We start from the raw sequence: 15,895 nt of genomic DNA, 5'->3' as shown, positions 1-15,895 counted from the left end.
ACAGTGCAACGGTGGCGTATTTCTTTTTAATGAATTAGGACCATTATGTTTAATAGGTTGTATGGTCTCCTGTTCTTCCAGATCAACGACCTGGTGGACACATTATGTTTAATAGGTTGTATGGTCTCCTGTTCTTCCAGATCAACGACCTGGTGGACACATTATGTTTAATAGGTTGTATGGTCTCCTGTTCTTCCAGATCAACGACCTGGACACATTATGTTTAATAGGTTGTATGGTCTCCTGTTCTTCCAGATCAACGACCTGGTGGACACATTATGTTTAATAGGTTGTATGGTCTCCTGTTCTTCCAGATCAACGACCTGGACACATTATGTTTAATAGGTTGTATGGTCTCCTGTTCTTCCAGATCAACGACCTGGACACAGAGGACGGTAAGAAGGACACCATGGTAGACGTGGTCTTCAAGAAGGCTCTGAAGGAGTTCCGTCTCAACATCTTCAACTCCTACTCCACAGCACTGGCGGTTCGTTACCTATCAAAATCTTCGTTTATGATAATAAATAATAATAATAATAAAACTTTATTTGTATAGCACCTTTCATGACATGAAATGCAGCTCAAAGTGCTTTACAGAACAATGGAGAATAAAAGAAAAGCAAGGCAACGACATTAAAAAACAAGCAGTAATGCAGTACAGTGAGGACATGAAAAATAAAAAATACAAGATCAATTAAAGGCAATGTTGTAGAAGTGGCTTTAAAAATGTCTACAGAGGCTGCCTGACGAAGGTACAGTGGGAGCTTGTTCCATGCCGACGGCCCGTAGAAGCAAAAAGCTGCTTCCCCGTATTTTTTAGTTGCCATTTTTTTGGGCAAAGCGAGCAGGCCGGCGGTGGAAGACCTTAGGGGGCGGTTTGGGACATATTTAGGCAGGCAGTCATGTAGGTAGGAAGGTGCGAGACCATTGAGAGCTTTATAGACAAGTAAAATAATTTTTAAATCAATCCTAAAAACAACCGGAAGCCAGTGCAGTGATGCCAAAACTGGAGTAATATGTTCTCTCATCTTAGTTCTAGTTAAAACTCTGGCTGCTGCATTTTGGACAAGTTGTAATCTGTCAGTTGTTTTCTTAGGCAGTCCTGAAAAAAGAAAAAACAAAGGCGTGGATTAGCGTTTTTGCATCGTCCAAGGACAAATAGGCTCTGATTCGTGCAATATTTCTAAGGTGAAAAAAGGCAATCTTGGTGACATGATTAATGTGTGAATTAAAGTTCAATTCAGAATCAATAATAACCCCCAGGTTCTTTACTGTACTGTTAGTTTCTACAGTTAGGTTGCCCAGTCTGCTTATTATTGATTCTTTCTGCTCACTAGAACCGATTATGAGAACTTCTGTCTTATCCTCATTTAGCTTGAGAAAGTTCTCACTCATCCAACATTTGATGCTAGACAGGCAGGTCAACAGCAGGTCAGTCAGTCAGTCACTCATTTTGATGCAGTCTGTTTCTAAATGTGAGTCCATATGAGTCAAATCACTGGTATCATTTGTTTATTTGTTATGTGTAAATTATGTCAGACTTCTGTGCTCTATTCCTATTTTCTTTGTAAGTAAAGTAAGTAAGTAAAAGTATCATCAATACTGCAATGTAATAAAAGTGTAGTACTCATTATGCAGAAGGTTCAAGGTATCATATATATCTATAAATGCACCATGTCTCAGTATGTCCGTCTGTATGTACATACGTACATGTGTATGGCTGTAATGCACGTAACCTGAGAACTGTTCGCCCCACCAACTTCAAATTTGAAATTTGACACACACGTTCCACACCCCCACGGGGAGTGCAGTGCCCGGTGTCGAGTCGGTCGGACCCACGGTTGTCCAGAAGCGCCACAAAAGGCCTCTGCCTGGGCTCTGGACAGGGCCCCTGCTCCATATATGGAGCTGGCCTGTTCTGACATCACAACACTCCATATTTGGACGTGCCTGACACAGAACTCCATATATAGGAATAAAGGGACACAGAGAGACAGATACAGAAATCTCCATATATGGGCAAATTGGGCATAAAAGGGACACAGACAGATGGGTGGAACGGTTACTCTGACACGGGTACAACGGGTATTGCATAGCCGGGTGCGGCATGGATCTCCAACTTCCATCGTTACCGACTGAGTGCTCTATACAGCTGGGCACCGGTCTAGTGTATAAAATGTATTAAAATCTTTTGAAATCTATTATCAAAAGTTTAAATAGGGCTGAAGTGGTTAATGTATGTTTTTTGTGCAACCACTCCTACAACCAGCAATGTCCGTGTATATCTAATCTATGTATGTATGTATGTGGTCATGAGCACCAGTATGACTATAGGGTACCAGTAGGGGGCGCCAGAAACAGACAGAGGTATAGTGCTGCAATGTTGCCTGCCAATGAGAGAGAGAGGGAGAGAGAGAGAGGTGGGGGGGGGGGGAGCTGCACCACTCAGTTCACATGAACGGGTGTGATTTTTTTAACAATAATTCAAATCTACAAAGTCCTTACTGCTTCTGAGCGTGTTGTTTTGTCATGCCCGGCCAATCGTTTATGTTCCTCCCCAGATGGACGACGGTAAGAGCATCCGCTACAAGGACCTCCACGCTCTTTTTGAGCACATCCTGGAGAAGACGATGCGCCAGGAGCAGAGGGACTGGAGCGAGTCGCCCGTCAAGGTGTGGGTCAACACCTTCAAGGTGTTCTTGGACGAGTTCATGACGGAGTACAAGCCCATGGACAGCACCATCAGCAAGGTACACCGTCCGCATGGTTGATTCTTCTGACCGCAAATTCAGATTTTGTTTTTGTTTTTTGGTCTTTTGAGTAAATGGTAAATTTATATAGCTCCTTTATCCAAGGCGCTTTACATAGATTGTGCATTACATTCACCCCCTCACTCATTCACGACACCGATGGCGGAGGAAACCATGCAAATATTTGTTGCCTCTGAACCTGCTCATCAGGAGCAATCAGTATCATGCTCAAGGACACTTTGACACTAAGATTGCATTCTCACCTGTACTTCGGTACACTCTGTGCAGCGATTGGGAGTGAAGTTGCATCATTCTTGCATTTTTAACTGCGTTTGCGTTCACACTGCACTGTTTCAACCGCAGCAGGGATCTTTATCAATGTGTTCAATTCATAAACTACACAGTGAAATCTCTGGTGTTAAAATTATACTTTGAGTAGCGTAATAGTTGGACGTAAAGTGCGGGTAACGTGGATGCAGTGTCGGGGACTGGACGTTAGAGTGTGTGTGTGTGTGTGTGTGTGCGTGTGCGTGCGCTGCTCTTTTGAGCACATGGAGGCAGAGCGCAGACGGCAGCGCAAAATTAATCCAACGTTTTGCATTCACATCTGCAGTGAATCGAAGTCTGCTTGGAAGTGAAGCGAAACCCCTGCTTTTTGGCGAAATAGAATTTGAAACCAGAATTTGAATGAGCCTTCACACCTGCCAAACGAAGCGCACTTTCCGACAGTACGCAGCAGGATTCGTTTTAATGGCTGTATAACATCGTGGTGTGAAGGCGACCTAACTCGGGGGGAGCTCGGGATCGAACCAGGAACCTTCCGGTTCCCAAGCTGCCGCTCTACCCCTGAGCCATTGCCGCCAGTTTTAGTCATATTTTAGTCATCTGAAATGTTTTAGTTAGAATCTTTTTTTAGTTTACTAAATATCATAAGATTTTAGTCGACTAAATCTACAGTTGGTTTCGTTGACAAAAACATATTGTGATTTAACACTTGGTTGCATGCTGAAAATAGCAGATCTACTGTAAAGCGTACCTAATGCAAATCACAATATATGTTTTGCTGTTCTTTATATCCACAGCCGGTAGTTAAACCAGAACGCAAAAAGAGGAGGAAAAAAGACGCTGACATCGTAAGTGTTTGTTATTTAGTACATTTCAGCTTGACGTCCTTATCTAGAAGTTTAGCTATACTGTACCCATAACTTTCTATGGCAGTGAGTCCTCCACACTTCTCTCAGCTTGTTGAAAAGATGGGAAGCAAAATTGAGCAGTGAACTTCCAAAGGGATGTACCGTACATTTCAAGTGATCCCCTTCTAAACCAGTGGTTCCCAAAGTGGGGTCCGGGGACCCCTAGGGGTCCTTGAGGGAGTTCCAGGGGGTCCCCAGCTAAATGATAGTTTGGAACCAAATGGACCCTTATGGGTCTGTAACTCTGAGAGTGTACAAATGGAACCAAATGGACCCTTATGGGTCTGTAACTCTTGAGAGTGTACAAATGGAACCAAATGGACCCGTTAGGTTGGACGTGTTTCAGCCAGGTGGGCCTTCCTCAGCGTTGTCATGTACAACGCTGAGGAAGGCTCGTCATAGGTAATAAAACATTCATTGTGTACTGTAGACTGAAAAACTGTCTACAACAACAGTTTAACTCAGGTCCGTTTGACTAAGTATGGAGGATTTAAGTGTTTAAACTGAAGTGACATTGATGATTTCCAAGTAAAAGAGCTGCCCAGGATAACAGTCCACTTGTTTTTCTATTGGTTCAGCATTCAGTACATAAAAATAAAACAACCCCTACTTTTATTTAAGCTATAATGTCTACTTGCAGATGTAAATGTTAATACTGTCCACGATAACAATGCAACATTTAAATAATGTGTTATTTTTGTTTAGTGACAAATTAGTGAATATACGCTAAACTCCTGCTTTACTGCACTCTGTAGGTGGAAGAGCATAATGGCCACATCTTTAAGTCCACCCAGTACAGCATCCCCACGTACTGCGAGTACTGTTCCTCTCTCATCTGGATGATGGACCGGGCCTGTGTCTGCAAACGTAAGTGTGTGTGTGTTTGTGTGCATGTGTATGTGCCTATCTACAGTACCACCTAGCCTGGCATGGCCAGACTAATATCACTGTGTAGATATTAGTCTGGAATCTCTGTGTGGAACAACATGCATTTCCAAATGGCGAATAAAAATAATGCCTCTGCTGATAAATCCGCCCCATATTTGCATACCTGACCCTGACTGGTCCCTCACTACTTCAGAAGGAGTGAAATCCAATCACAACTGAACTGAGCAGATTTCCGGGCTAATCTACCAGCAGCACTGCTCCAAAGTGAACATCATAATATTAGTAAGTAGCCTTGCCGAGCCATGAGGCCAGGAGCCTATCTCCTGTTTCTGTAGCGTGAGGTACAAGTACACCCCCTGGACATGACGCTAGTATGTCGCAGGGACTTACCCACAAAAATCCAACCCTTGATGCTGAGTGTCAAGCAGGGAGGCATTGGGTCCCATTTTTTACAGTCTTTGGTATGACCCGGCTGGGGATTGAACCCCAACCTCCCAGTCTCAGGGCGGACACTCTAACCACAAGGCCACTGAGCTGTTTCAATGTAATGGTGAAGGCAGGATTTAGCAGGCCACACAATAGACCCTTGATATGCATCCAGGCTCATTCCTATGTTCATTCAGGCTGGTGACACACAGCCTGTCGGCAGCTTATGTAAGCTTTGCATAGAGGTGTGATCTTTAAAGCATCTTGAAAGCAAGCCCAAATAAGAAACTATACACTTCAGAAACGAGCACAAACTAAAACAACTATGAAAATGTACAAACTGCTTTACAGGAAAACAAGCCAAAAGTCACTTATAATAACAAGACCTGGCACCAGTGAGGCAGTGACCAGGCTGTTGCAGGTCAGCGCTGCAGATTACTGCCACCTCCTGGAGTTATGTCACCTGGTTTCCTTAACAACAATGTGCTGTCGGCCCAGGCCGTAGCGTAACGGTCTGGGCACGGGACTGGTGATCCAGTCGCGGTGTGCCGCGGGTTCGACTCCCGGACCCGACACGGCCTTTACCGCATGTCATCCCCCCATCTCTCTCCCGTTTCCTGTCAGCCTACTTTCTATCCCTTAAAAAATCAATAAAGGCGTAAGCCGCAAAAAAATATCTTAAAAAAAAAAAAAAAAACAATGTGCTGTCGCCCGACTGTTTGTGCTGAACTAAAAGCCAACAGACTGCCAGTCAAGTTTTATTATTTTTATTGGAGTCACCTTAGAGGGTTAGTTCACATTTTTGGACTCAGACCTGTAGGAAATACTTGCCATTAATAAAGTGGTTGCTAAGTTGATTGCATGAGTCCCATGGTGGGAGTTCTGTTCTGGTTTTGATGAATATTAATTAGTTTGGGTAATTTGGTGGGGGTCTGGGGGCCACTCATTAAAAATACATTACTCCACAAAACTATTTGTATTCTTGACCTATTTCTATATACATGGAACTATTGTTTGTGTCCAGTATCACTATGCCAGCAACAGCACTGAGGGATCTTTTCTCCACTAGTCCCTTTCTGACATTTTCTAAAAAAGAAATGTCAATATATTTAGTCTCAGATCTAGTCATCATAGTCATCATAGTCATCATCTTAGTTTGTATTTCGTTTTTTTGTCACTGAAAAGGCAGTCGACAAAAAACTAGTTTTAATCGACAAAATCAACACTCACATCGACACCCATGCACGTGCACAGAGTTCTTTTCATAGACTGGTCCAACACATATACTGTAATCACACCATACTGTAGTTCTCTGTTCCTCCTGGGCCTCCCCCCTTCCCCCTCTCTCTCCAGACCTCTAATCAGATTGTTTTCAACTGGACTCATGGGGTCTGCGGCTCTCTGCTCTGTGTCTCTCTGCCAGAGCGTCCCGACACAACACAGTTATCCTTGTCCTCAACACAGGATGTTTTCCCCATGCCGGGCCAAGGTTGCCTTTGTCTTTCAGAACTTTTTAGACAGCTAGCTAGCTTAACGGCGGGCGGACGGGTGGCTCACCTCGTCCGAGCGCGTTTTGTTTTGATCAATAATGAGGAGACACTGTCTTTCTGTTGAAAATGGGACTGACATCTATGACTTCTCTCGGTGTGTTCATCCAGTGTGCCGCTACGCCTGCCACAGAAAGTGCTGTCAGAAGATGACCACCAAGTGCAGCAAGAAGGTGAGTCAGCCATATTGTTGTGTCCGTTCTGACAATAACATCTCATGACATCAATTATGCGGCTATAACTGTATAGTTTTACACAATATTGAAACTGTCACCCATTTTATTATTATTATTATTACCCTTATTATTATTATTATTATGCGTTGGCCTGCTTGTGATTGCTCATTGATCATTACATTGATCAATACGCCTGTTACGAACCGGCCTAGGGGAGCCTAAGGCACAAAAAAAGTGGACTCCCTCTTTCCCGGCCCCCAAACACAACCCGCCAACATCATTTTAGTACACAATACAGTGATTTATTACGACATTGACCATACATACATGGTCAATGCTATACCCTCAGGGTGGCCACCTGAACATCATATCCTAATCAAACAAAAGTCCTATGCTTACCTTAACACATAACAGTACATAGAACGTACCTAACTCTAAACTAAAGAACAAACACATGAACAAAGTAAATCATCCTATCATGGCTGTAACTAAATGGTGTATTTATATAGCCTTTTATCCAAAGTGCTTTACACAGATTGTGCATTACACCCATACACATCACACACACACATCACACACACACACACACACACACACGGCCGCTCTTCGGCGCCATTGCCGCCCTGTAACTCATGTTAACATGTTAACATCACTGAGGATACGTCCCAGGTGCACCCATGCGATGTTTTTTGTTACATAACTAAAAACACGGGCCAACAGAGGACTGCTGTTGTTGGAGGCTGGCAAGGAGGAAGACATCTGTGAACCGGACACCGGTGACAGCCATCTTTGTAGATCAGTGGTTTTTAACCCCCTAACAAAAGGGCAGGGGCCAAAGCCCCAAAAGCAACCCCCTCTGCACGTGCCTGCATTCAGACACCACGCGTATATCTATTCTACGTCCAAGCATAGACATGGTAACTCCCCGCCTGATTGGCCCCGTCTTGCCTGTCCTCCGAGATGCAAGGTACACCGTGGTGGGAAATAATACAAGTAGCCTACAAGAGAATGACAACACGCGACAGTAACTTGTAACTTTAATTTTTGTAGAAGATCAAACTAATATTGTTTGTGCCGTTTTCTTTGATTGAATAATTGATTGAACACGTATGTACTATGATTTGATTTGGCTGTGTATTATTCTAATTATAGTAAACTAATACTATACTAGAAAAGATAAAGATCAAGGGAAAAGAGACCTTTTTACACATGTAAACAAATAAACAGGCCAATGGCATGAACAAAATTAGTTTGCCTCTTCTACATAAATAAAAGTTACTGTCGAAACGTGCCAAGCTGTCATTCTCTCGTATTATATATCGTACTTGTATTATTTATTACGCACCACAGAGTAACCTTGCGGCAGACTATCCAGCATGTATCTTCCACCTCGGAGGAAACTCTGGTAAGGCTGGCAGTGTCGGTAGGCCAATCAGAGGCAGGCGGGGCGTTACCATGTCTATGCTCGGACGTAGAAAATATACACGCTGACACCACTCATCCCACTCACACACCAGCTGGTACTCATCAGTCACTACAGCAGCGCTCAGTCACCCAAGAGGGAAAAAGACAAAGACATATACAGGGCCACACACAGAATAATACTGTACCAATATGACCATATATTGGGTCATAATACCAAGGCCTAAATGTTGATCATTAAATTGTAGTGATTCATCATTACAATTTTTACATGTTGTATGTTTGTCTATCGTGTGTACATGTGTGTGTGCCAGGGGTCATCGCCATGTTGGCTTGTGGAGGACATTTTTGACCCCTGGTGCATCACGTGCGTGCACATATGTAACATGTCAGTAATGATTTCTGTTACCATGTCAGTAATGTTTTCTAACATGACAGTTGACATGTTTTGTGTTAACGTGACCGTAATGTTTGACCCAGAGCTTTGTAATATTTTGTGCCTCCTTCCAGTTTGACCCAGAGCTTTGTAATGTTTTGTGCCTCCTTCCAGTTTGACCCAGAACTTTACAGTAATGTGTTGTGCCTCCTTCCAGTTTGACCCAGAACTTTACAGTAATGTTTTGTGCCTCCTTCCAGTTTGACCCAGAGCTTTGTAATGTTTTGTGCCTCCTTCCAGTTTGACCCAGAGCTTTGTAATGTTTTGTGCCTCCTTCCAGTTTGACCCAGAGCTTTGTAATGTTTGTGCCTCCTTCCAGTTTGACCCAGAGCTTTGTAATGTTTTGTGCCTCCTTCCAGTTTGACCCAGAACTTTACAGTAATGTGTTGTGCCTCCTTCCAGTTTGACTCAGAGCTTTACAGTAATGTTTTGTGCCTCCTTCCAGTTTGACCCAGAGCTTTACAGTAATGTTTGTGCCTCCTTCCAGTTTGACCCAGAGCTTTCATAATGTTTTGTGCCTCCTTCCAGTTTGACCCAGAGCTTTACAGTAATGTTTGTGCCTCCTTCCAGTTTGACCCAGAGCTTTCATAATGTTTTGTGCCTCCTTTCAGTTTGACCCAGAGCTTTATGTAATGTTTTGTGCCTCCTTCCAGTTTGACCCAGAGCTTTATGTAATGTGTTGTGCCTCCTTTCCAGTTTGACCCAGAGCTTTCGTCCAGACAATTCGGAGTGGAGGTATCTCGTCTGACCAACGATGAGAGAACGGTGCCCCTAGTGGTGGAGAAGCTCATCAACTACATCGAGATGCATGGTCTTTACACGGAAGGAATCTACCGCAAATCTGGTTCCACCAATAAGATCAGAGAACTCAAATTGGGACTGGACACAGGTGAATTCATTTAAGTAAATACCGCCAGCGGCTGTAGTCGTGGTGAAGTTGGCTAGCTTGTCAGAGTAGTGAAAATAAGGAGGAAAACTATTATCCAGCTAAATTTGAATACCGTTGCATTGTTTTTTGCATTTCTCTGTACAGACGTGGACAGTATGAACTTGGACGACTACAACATCCATGTCATCGCCAGTGTCTTTAAGCAGTGGCTGAGAGACCTCCCTAGTCCTCTGATGACATTTGAGTTGTATGAAGAGTTCCTACGAGCCATGGGTAAGTACTTACCCATGTTCCTACGTACCATGGTATATGGTGCATTTATATAACATGAATTTACTTTTTTTTCTTCTCCAGGATTGCAGGATAAAAAGGAAGTTATCAGAGGAGTGTACTCTGTTATCGACCAGCTAAGCAGAACTCATCTGAACACACTGGAACGCCTCATATTCCATCTAGTCAGGTAGTGGAACGCCTCATATTCCATCTAGTCAGTAGTGGAACGCCTCATATTCCATCTAGTCAGTAGTGGAACGTCTCATATTCCATCTAGTCAGTAGTGGAACGCCTCATATTCCATCTAGTCAGTAGTGGAACGCCTCATATTCCATCTAGTCAGGTAGTGGAACGCCTCATATTCCATCTAGTCAGTAGTGGAACGCCTCATATTCCATCTAGTCAGTAGTGGAACGCCTCATATTCCATCTAGTCAGGTAGTGGAACGCCTCATATTCCATCTAGTCAGGTAGTGGAACGCCTCATATTCCATCTAGTCAGTAGTGGAACGCCTCATATTCCATCTAGTCAGTAGTGGAACGCCTGATATTCCATCTAGTCAGGTAGTGGAACGCCTCATATTCCATCTAGTCAGTAGTGGAACGCCTCATATTCCATCTAGTCAGGTAGTGGAACGCCTCATATTCCATCTAGTCAGTAGTGGAACGCCTCATATTCCATCTAGTCAGGTAGTGGAACGCCTCATATTCCATCTAGTCAGGTAGTGGAACGCCTCATATTCCATCTAGTCAGTAGTGGAACGCCTCATATTCCATCTAGTCAGTAGTGGAACGCCTCATATTCCATCTAGTCAGTAGTGGAACGCCTCATATTCCATCTAGTCAGTAGTGGAACGCCTCATATTCCATCTAGTCAGTAGTGGAACGCCTCATATTCCATCTAGTCAGTAGTGGAACGCCTCATATTCCATCTAGTCAGTTAAGGGCAGCTATTCTGATCCAGTTCTTTGTGCTCCCAGAATTGCCTTCCAGGAGGACACAAATCGTATGTCTGCGAACGCCTTGGCCATCGTGTTTGCCCCGTGCATCCTGCGCTGTCCCGACACCATCGACCCGTTGCAGAGCGTCCAGGACATTGGCAAGACCACAGCGTAAGAACACACTAGACTGTAATTGTGTTAATTGTGTTTTCTTATATTATTATTAGGACTAAGACTAAATCCCAAATTTTCTGTCAAAATTAACACTGGGCTGTAACCACATTATCTGTGGGCAGATGCAAGGCTCGTTAAAAGTAATGTCCTGTAGAATTAAATTTGTATATTACCTTCATTTCCCCATGTCACCAAATAACCGCATTAGCTTTTCTCTTCTCATTATGACAGGTGTGTGGAGCTCATCATTGGTGAACAGATGAACAAGTATAAAGCCAGGTTAAAGGACATCAACAGTCTGGAGTTTGCTGAGAACAAGGCCAAATGCAGACTGACCCTCATTCGAAGATCAATGGTAATTTATTTCAAAAACTAACCTGTCCTGGTCATTCACTCATAGAGAAATGGGGAACAACATTGTACTCGTTCCCCAGTGTACTTGTTCCCCCGTAACCAGCAATAAAATACAATACACAACACAATAGAGCACCGAAGTCCTGACGTAACTCGCTCATCCCGACGATTCCCCTGTTTCGCGGAAGTAATTTCTCTATGGAGAATAACATGGGGTGATCTTAATATCGTCTACTATAAGCTTTGTGGTCCAAGAATAAACAAGCTGTCTCTGCGTTATTGTTAGGGAGGTGTCTCTGTATCGTTTGCAACAATCAGTCACTCATATATGATACAGTCTGCTTCTAGCGAAAATCGAACTAATTCAGCAGCAGTAATATTAGCGTTTTCTCTCAGTCAGTTGATTCTTCATATCCATATGAGTGAAGCGGCCAGGGTGACATGTTTATTTTTCAAACACAGTTGTTATATGAGGCGATCTAAAATCGCCTCAATGGGGATTTCAATTACAACAACTAAACAAATACATGAACCTGGGGACTGACGCCCTCTACTGAAAGTGACGTCAGACTTCGGTGCTCTATTGGCTAGCATTAATGTCTGTATAAGCTCCAGTAGCAGCAAAAGGAGGGGGACTAGTGCTACCAAGCAGGCGTTCCTTGGGTATTCTAATAAGCCTGACTGTATTTTGAGGCCATTCTTTTAGTTTAGTTTAGAGTTTGGGTAGGGAGTCGAGCTCTTTAACTCATTTGGCGCCACAGCGCCATCTGGTCGAGGGATCTCGCTGGCACAAGTGCATTTTCAACGGCGACCACCTTTAGATTGAGTACAAAGTACAAATCAGCTGTTTAACATTTCGCACGATTGTCATTTATTACACCCAAAACATACTTTTTGTAAGCAAGGATCATATCATTTTGAGAAATGAGGCACAAATCTAGCTTTTTTTTTTTTTATCAAAAAGAAGAATCTGAGATAAAGTTCAAAAAGCTCAAAAACCCAATAGATCAGGGTTCCCCAATTAATTTTCCTCAAGGGCCATATTTTGACTACGGTACCAGGCTGGGGGCCGAGTCGGCACGCGCGAGGTCGAGGTCTTGCCCTGAAATTAATGTTCAGGGCAAGACCCCATTTGAAAAGGACCCCCAGTTTGACATGCAGAGGCTACTGACCCCAATTTAATGCCATTTATATCTGGGAGACTGGGACCCCCGCCCTAACCTGACGCTGCCAGATGAGGGCGGTATTGGGTAACCATGTTCCCCAACACAGCAGTCATCTGGGATCTCTCAGGCAGTTGAGCTGACAAAAATCCGTTCCGTACCGGACCAATCAGCGTGAGCTAAGGGCGGGACATGGGCGAAACCGGATGTGAAGCTATATAGACACGTCAATATGATCTACCAAGTATCTTGAAAAAAAGGAACAGCCCCGTCATCGAATTTGCTTCCGCGATCCCAGATCCCAATAAGCTGTGAAACAAATTTGTGTAGCAAGCTTCTTGGATCTGGCAGCGTCAGGTTACCCCCGCCCCCCCCTCGTCGCAGTCCCGCCCCCTTTCATGACAACCCGGAAGAGAATTTCCCATTAATTTTTCCCATCGACGTTTCAAAAAAGATTTATTTAAAGACCTGTGAGCCTCGAACAAAGCCAACTCGGGTGGTGACAAATCATGACAATAAACCCACATTTTTGTGCCGAACAAATGATTAGAAAGAAGAAACAAAAAAAGGTGTTGTACCCTGCCCTTTTTTTCTTCTTTATAATTATTTGTTCGGCCCAAAAGATTGTGTTTATTATCATGTCATATTGTCAGCAGCCAAGTTGGCTTTGTCCGAGGCAATTGGCGACGGGTGAGTTAATGCTTTTTGGTAATGCATTCTACATTTTGGCAGCATAGTGCTAGCTCATCTACTGTATAAGGACATGGGATACCCACAACATTATATTTGTCTATAAGAAGCTCCAATAACCCATGGGCAAAGCTCTGCAACGGTTAACTCATGCTATACTCTAACTCCAACTAAGTTCCCTTGTGTGTTTTGAAGATAAAGACAAACTTACATTGTAATGATTTCTCATTTCTATCCTTCTCACTTTTTAAACATGCAGCCAAATGCAACTAAAAAGGTAAAGCTCTGTCTCTGCATTATTGTGTTAACTATTTTCAACGATTGATTTGATTGGTGTTGATTTGATTGGTGTTTTGGCACTGTTTTTCATTGATGTTAGTCTTTTATGCAACTTGAATGTATGCAAGTGTAAAATTCATTCAGAAGAAATGTGTCCATGGCAAAGACTTGGTCGAAATTTAGATTTTCCTTGTATACACACCATTATTATAAATCTTCCAATTTTGATCATCTCCAGGTTTTCTTCAGCATATGTACTGTATAACAAGTTGAAGTTCATTAGAAAACATAATTGCATAACAGCATGAAGCTTGCAGCATATGATGCTTCTTCAGTTCAAGAGGACCGCTCTATTAAAAAAACGTATTTCCTACAAGGCTAGCTCTTTGTGTTTTTTGTGACGTTATTGTTCACTTACTGTATGTCTGTGGCACAAATGGAATTTTGACGATGACCCCTGATGGAAACCTTTCCCGGTTGATTTCCCAGGGCAAGGGTCACGTACGGAGACTAAGCTACCACACGCCGTCGCCCCCGGTCAGTCCACGGCTTCCATCGGTCAATGACACCGTGATGGAGGAGTGTGGCGGCGACGCGGGCGCGGGCGGAGCGTTGGAGGCTGAAGTGTCGGAGCTTCAGCTAGAGGAGGAGAGAGTGCTGACGGAGCAAATCGAAAGCTTGCAGAAAGAGAAGTATGTATTGTTACTATGAGTAGGGGTGCATACTTAGTTTAGACTAGTCATTTAGACATGGGTTAAGGTTAGGTTTAGGTGTGCTGCCCCGTGGGAGGTTAGGGTGAGGGTTTGAGATAGGTTGTAGTTGTAGGACTAATGACTGGTTTAACCAATGACTAGTCTGAACCAAAAACTGTCTAAACTAAGTACTGCACCCCTATGAGTACAGTCATCAAATCAAATCAACCTTTTTTTATATGGCACATTTCACACAACCTTAGTCAACCTCCCACGGGGCAGCACACCTAAACCTAAACTTAACCCTCTCCCAACCCTTAACGCACCCCTCACCAACCCCCATTCTGTCAGGTGGATTGCCTGTATGACTTAAAACTTGGATTAAACAATTAAACATAACTCGGGCAACTCTCGAATCGCAGGGAAAGTGTTCTACAATTAATTAACTCTGGCAACTCGTTAATAGAGGTCAAAGTGTTCACCAGCGTGAGCCAATGGAGTCAGATTAGAACTGGTGTGAAGTGGTCACATTCTTTGGTACAATTTAATCTTAAAGTTGCCGATCTACAAGCTCACAACGCCTCGTGTTATCTGCGCAACCGAGTCAAACTGATTTGATTGCCTCAACTCTTACATTACAAGTGCTTACCAGGGGGGGGGGGGGGTTGGTCCAGGTCAAATATTATTATTTTGGGGGGGTCCCCAGTTAAATGTGATTATTTTGGGAATGGATTCCCCGGTTCAAATATGATTATTTTAGGAGTCCCCAGTTAAAATATGATTATTTTGGGAGTCCCCAGTTGAACTTCAAATATGATTATTTTGGGTGTCCCCAGTTGAACTTCAAATATGATTATTTTGGGGCCTGTAAAGTTTGAGAAGCACTGCACTGCTGTACTGTATGGATGTGTGTTGGGCTCACTGTTTGACCTGGCTGTGTGCTTCTAACAGGGAGGAGTTGACCTTTGAGATGCTGACCCTGGAGCCTCGAGCGTCGGACGACGAGACTCTGGAGTCGGAGGCCTCCATCGGTACGGCCGACAGCTCCGAGAACCTCAACGTGGACTCTGAAGGAGCCACCTCAGACTTCTCTGGTGCGTTGCTGTAACACACACGTTTACTGAGCTATATATATATATATATATTTATTTATTTTATTTTTTGAGTGGTGCTAGCCACTCCTATACACAGCAATGTGAGTCCCTGGCTAGGTCTGTGTCTGTGTCTGTCCGTCTGAGTACGGAAATAGCGTCACAGTACAGTGTCACAGTACAGTACAGTACAGTACAGTACAGTACAGTACAGTACAGTACAGTACAGTACAGTACAGTACAGATGGATCTGATTTTTTTTTATCACAGTTTTGTTTATTCAAGGTTTCAGGGTATACAGTACATCAAATAACTTACAATATATGTGACACACCCATACAGGACATACCAAAAGAAAATAATATGCCTACATATAAATGTCATATTATGAACCCATATAATATAAACCCCAAATGAACAACAAAACAAAGTATTTTCTTGCTTACGGTAATGTAAGTGTTACACTGGGCAGACATGGTCGCCTCGGAAAAGTGTTCAAATTGAATCAAGTT

The 15,895-nt window shown here is 43.3% G+C and overlaps 1 protein-coding gene across 9 annotated transcripts in view; it reads left to right on the top strand.

The window, feature by feature from the left end:
* Nucleotides 1-15,895, top strand: part of myo9aa (myosin IXAa) — a 156,809-nt gene that overhangs the window by 138,648 nt on the left and 2,266 nt on the right. For 8 of the 9 annotated variants that reach the window (XM_083758574.1, XM_083758575.1, XM_083758571.1 and 5 more), the window contains 13 exons: nucleotides 371-487; nucleotides 2,562-2,750; nucleotides 3,833-3,883; nucleotides 4,699-4,810; nucleotides 6,916-6,977; nucleotides 9,535-9,727; nucleotides 9,872-10,000; nucleotides 10,082-10,187; nucleotides 10,980-11,111; nucleotides 11,346-11,469; nucleotides 13,581-13,598; nucleotides 14,090-14,292; nucleotides 15,244-15,386. In XM_083758574.1, the coding sequence (XP_083614700.1) occupies nucleotides 371-487; nucleotides 2,562-2,750; nucleotides 3,833-3,883; nucleotides 4,699-4,810; nucleotides 6,916-6,977; nucleotides 9,535-9,727; nucleotides 9,872-10,000; nucleotides 10,082-10,187; nucleotides 10,980-11,111; nucleotides 11,346-11,469; nucleotides 13,581-13,598; nucleotides 14,090-14,292; nucleotides 15,244-15,386 (1,579 nt within the window). The remainder of the gene's footprint in view (nucleotides 1-370; nucleotides 488-2,561; nucleotides 2,751-3,832; nucleotides 3,884-4,698; nucleotides 4,811-6,915; nucleotides 6,978-9,534; nucleotides 9,728-9,871; nucleotides 10,001-10,081; nucleotides 10,188-10,979; nucleotides 11,112-11,345; nucleotides 11,470-13,580; nucleotides 13,599-14,089; nucleotides 14,293-15,243; nucleotides 15,387-15,895) is intronic. The other variant, XM_083758572.1, reaches the window with a different exon arrangement.

This window comes from Protomyctophum parallelum (genome assembly GCF_964188405.1).
Source record: "Protomyctophum parallelum genome assembly, chromosome: 2".
NCBI classification, from domain to species: Eukaryota; Metazoa; Chordata; class Actinopteri; order Myctophiformes; family Myctophidae; genus Protomyctophum; species Protomyctophum parallelum.
Note: the sequence above shows the minus strand (reverse complement) of the source record. Positions and strands in the feature narration are given on the sequence as shown.